A 4,713-nucleotide genomic window follows, 5' to 3' on the forward strand; every position below is an offset into this window, starting at 1 on the left:
ATATATATACAAAACATATCTACATGTGCATAGGTATATAATCGTGTATGCTGCTGTATATTGTCAATCGTTTTTTGACATTTTTACATGTACATACCAATTTTTTTTACATGATTGTGTATGTCATGTATTATTTCACTTGTAAACCCTGGTTTGAGACGGGTTTTTTTTGATAGAGGCAGGAAGTCTATGATGCGTATCGTTTTGCCAGTTTGGAATGAGTTTCCAGAAACGGTTCACATTTTGTTAACGTTTCAGGTGTTTAGCAGCGCATATACTGCATTTTTCTACGTGTTGTTTTCAGCGCAAGCCAATGCACACTTATCCGCAGCTGAATATTCTCGCTCATTATTCGGGTCTCATCCCGATTCCCTTCGTTGTGTATAAATAGGATCCGTTCTTTGCGCATACAGTACTGGCTGCCACATGTGGCCTGTGCCTGCGGTTTTTTGGAGAGAATGCCTGTTCAATTGCGGACGTTTTGATCATCGTTGTGCTATTGGGCTACTGGTCGATTGTAAGTTTCTTCGTATGGGCTCGGCTGTGGCGAGGCGCTGCCCATGAAGTGTTGGGATTGACTTCTTCTGATTGTATCCGACAGTATTTTCACCCAAAAAGTGTCTACTATGCATCTTGGAGAGTGGAATCTCAGTTATATTGCGTCCACTCAGCCATTTCAATAGTATCGTTGTGGTGCCGTAGAGACCCACATACATATATGTCTATTGGTCTTGTAATGTACTTTCTGTGGTGGTTGTATCGGATTTCACTATACAATGTATGCGCGCGCCGGACCTGCCCACTATCAACGAAGCTAAAGAGAATTCTACGAGGCATTTGTCTCGCGCTTCTCGTGATTGTGAGAACGAGTGGTCGTATGTTTATATATTCCTATTTAAATGTTATCAAGGGTACAATTATGCAGTAGATATGACTGATTATATAAACGCATTTAAACGTTCTCATGTGTATAGTTATGTAGTAGATATAACCCTGATTGATAATCATATTCAAATGTTTTCATGGTTTCATGGCTATGACTATGTCGAAGAAATAACCTTGGTTATATGAATCTATTCAAATGTTATCGTGAGTATGACTAAGTAGAAGAAATAACCCTGATTATATGATTATATTTATATGTCATCATGGGTATAGAATAGTAGAAGAAATAATGTGTTATATAATCCTATTCAAATGTTATCATAGGTATGGTCATGTAATAGAAATAGCCCTGATTATATAATCCTATCTCAATGTTACCAATGTTATGACTATGTAGAAGAAACAACCCTGATTTTATAACCCTATTCAAATGTTATCATATGTATGTCTATGTAGAAGGAATTACCCTTATTATAGAATCCTATTCAAATGTTATCATGAGTATGACTATGTAGAAGGAATAACGCTTATTATAGAATCCTATTCAAATGATATTATGGGTATGGTTTGTCGAAGAAATAACTAAATATAACACGAACAAGCTCACCGCATTTAGTTGATTTGAAGCCGGATGGAAGTAGTAGTCGTGCTCAAAGGCCTGTGCTACCAACGAGTCTCTAGCGTGTTAGCTTATCTGTAGGCTCCAACAACATCTTCACAGGAAATGTCTTGGATAGTGAAGGAGAGTGTGCATGAGTATCCCTCGGACCGCGTGCTGCTCGGACTGTCGCGGTATGTAGAGCTCGACCGATCGAGTGGCATGAAAACTGCGTGTGATGACTCTTGTCTAGTGCTGTATAGTAGACGATCGTAGGCATAGACACCTCTATCTGATCTGCAAGTGTGCTCGATGTAAAGTGCGATTATGCATGCTAGATAGGAAACTGGAAGTCTCATCGAGGTGACTTTTATTTGCAGTCTCAAAATCGGGAGTTACACCATATTATCGTTCGGGTTATACAATTTAAACAATGCGTACATGGCTCTCAGAGAGGTGGAAATGGTGCCAGCCTCAAAATCGAGCTGAACAGGCAAAGGCATGTATATCCACCTCATGTCTATTCTTATATACCGTTGGTTTACTATGCCGAGATTCTCCTGTCACAGGTACAGTATGTATGTGCTGAGTCTTGTTGAACAAGTCTGAGATTTATTTTATTTATTTATTTGTATATTCTCCTCGTAGGTTTCCCGAGACAGTCGGATGCGCCTGTCTTTTGGTCACGAGTTGGCTGTCGACGAGCCAAAGCACCGATGCAAAGGTATGGCATGACACGGGACACGATTCACTCATATACGCTGTTAAAAAAAACGGTCGAAAAACCATATATCAGTCTCAGCAGATGCACAGGTCCAGAACACCACCAGAATTCAGAGCGAATGTCGATATCGTCACAGAACCCATGTGTAGTAATTATATGACGACACCAGCCTTACTACGAGCTGTGCAACCAACAGTCCATAAGATGTGGGCTTATCTCGTGAGTTGTCAACTCTTATCACCGCGGCAATGTCTCCTCACAACTGTCTCGTCGTTTCAATCCGCGCAAAGGTGAGACTGTTAGGGTTTGCCACACTAGCTTACTCAACAGCTGTGTATGCGTCAGGGTTCTTTCCCGAATCCGAGCTTCTCCTGTCCGTTGTTGATATTCCGATTGTGAGTGATTACTGGTACGAGTTCTGTTGCTACGGAGCGTTGCCAGCCGTAATCATGGACATCTCATCCAGAAGTGCGCTATTGGTGGGAGGTATGTATGTTGCTCATATGACGGTATCGCATACGAAAGTGGAATTCATCCACGCACAAGAAGTTAGTTTCATAGGTAGCCTTACAAGGACGCACCCTACTGCAGCCTTTGATAATCGAATATACTTGCCGGCCTATCGGATACAGGCACTTGTATGGAATCAATCTATACTCACATTTGAAAGTTACTCGTGCGTGTACTCGCCCATAGCAGGCTCTTACTGTGTCAATATACCTCGTGTCTAATACAAATTGAGTTGTTATTGATTTCAGAAATGAGTGGTCAGCGATCACAAAACGTGTATGGTTCAATCTGTACAGCCGAACACCATATATCGCGTTAGCGACAGCTCAAGTTTGTGGCTCCAATTTAACTGACTTTTGTTCACGAAATGTTATAACTATGCTGCAGGCATCCTTACGACTATGACAAGCATTCGCCCACTGATGTTTGATGTAGCGGAATTAATACCCGAGGATAGGCTGATCTGGTTGCGGATAGTGAGTGTACCTCTGCTCTGTGTAGCGGTGGGTATGTACAGGCCGGTGGCTGTAGTCAAGGGCAGCTATAAGAAAACGACATCGAAAAAAGATCAGTAGAACCAACTATCTCAAGAATTCAAAAATAAATAAATAAATAGCACGGCCACTGCAATAAAGTGCATTTACTGAGCGTATTTTAAATAGATACCATAGTTGCGTGAGCTTTTAATAACAAAAATTGAAATTGAAATTGTCCTGCGAATGTTAGTCTGTTCAGTCTTACTTTATTTTTCTTATTATTATAGAGGTCGTGTGAACTTGTCTCAAAAATGTATGACACGCCCTAGTTCGTAATACTGACGTTCCCGAGCTTTCATCACTGCCTCTGTGTTCGGTGCGACATGTATTGATATGGCATAGATTGTGGAAGTTATCGATATGGATGGGCACTATGCTGTTATGAATTTATCAATCCCTAATCATGAATTCAAGAGTGTTTGGCGTGTCAGATAAGTTCTAAAATGATCCATTGTGCAGGTACAGTGCGAATTTGGTCGAACGTTCAGAGTCTGTCATCAAGCTTACCCTTTACACGCCTGTGGTGCAGTGATTGTGATAGCGTTATAAAAAACTAATCACAGCTCGATGATACATAGCGGATGTAGTTACAAACGAAGTATGAAACGAGCAAGCCATATTCTATAATCTATAATGTAGTGTACTGTTCAATTACGTGGAGAGGTATAAAAGCGGCATTTAAAAAAGTACGCGACTACAAACATACGCGCGGCAGACCGGCAGTGCTCACACGAGGTTGACATTCTGAATTTTGTAGTAGAGAGGTGCTGTCATGAGTCATCTCAAATTCCGTGTGTTTGTGAAAGAAAAAAATGCCTTCTATTTTTAAAAACACTGTAAACACTGAACAGATCATGACTCTCTCTCAATACATACATACTACCCTGCTCTCTCTCTAGTGGTAGAGAAATTAAAATTAATAACAGAGTGCAGAGTTGCGGTTGTCGCGTTGTATTTATTTATTTAAAAACCCCCCCCCCAAAAGGAACAATATCATGCCGCTCAGACGGCTCTGTCCCTCTCGACTTAGGAGACCAGTTAAGACTGCGACCACTAAGTCTGACTTTTGATTTTGCGACCATTATTTCTGACGCACAAGTCTGACGCGTTAAAAAATCCGATCACTGTTAGAGGACAAAGAAGTAAAACCATTGCCAATACTCGAAAAAGAATAAAGAAAATAATATAAGATAATTTAAAACTTTTAGAAATTTCGACCAGTCACCTCTCGTTAAAGAGAGCTATCATTCAATACACCCACGTATAACTATGATAATGTTTTTGTTGGGCACAGATTCCATTCTCGGTGTGTTGTATTATATTTTTTAGAAAACAAATAGATATATACATATTTATATACATATACGCAAGTATACTTATATGTATATGTTTTTGTATATACATGTATTTGTATATGTATATATATATATATATATATATATACTGAGCGGCTGGCAAGC

The 4,713-nt window shown here is 40.0% G+C and overlaps 1 protein-coding gene across 1 annotated transcript in view; it reads left to right on the forward strand.

The window, feature by feature from the left end:
- SARC_06620 (hypothetical protein) overlaps positions 1–3,342 on the forward strand; it is a gene marked incomplete at its 5' end in the record, with an annotated part of 5,398 nt that extends 2,056 nt beyond the window's left edge. The window contains 5 exons of the mRNA XM_014299470.1: positions 392–517; positions 1,607–1,677; positions 2,132–2,207; positions 2,498–2,693; positions 3,105–3,342. Coding sequence (XP_014154945.1) covers positions 392–517; positions 1,607–1,677; positions 2,132–2,207; positions 2,498–2,693; positions 3,105–3,292 — 657 coding nt within the window. The 3' untranslated portion in view covers positions 3,293–3,342. The remainder of the gene's footprint in view (positions 1–391; positions 518–1,606; positions 1,678–2,131; positions 2,208–2,497; positions 2,694–3,104) is intronic.
- Between the last annotated feature and the right edge of the window lie 1,371 nt (positions 3,343–4,713).

This window comes from Sphaeroforma arctica (genome assembly GCF_001186125.1).
Source record: "Sphaeroforma arctica JP610 unplaced genomic scaffold supercont1.479, whole genome shotgun sequence".
Taxonomy (NCBI): domain Eukaryota; class Ichthyosporea; order Ichthyophonida; genus Sphaeroforma; species Sphaeroforma arctica.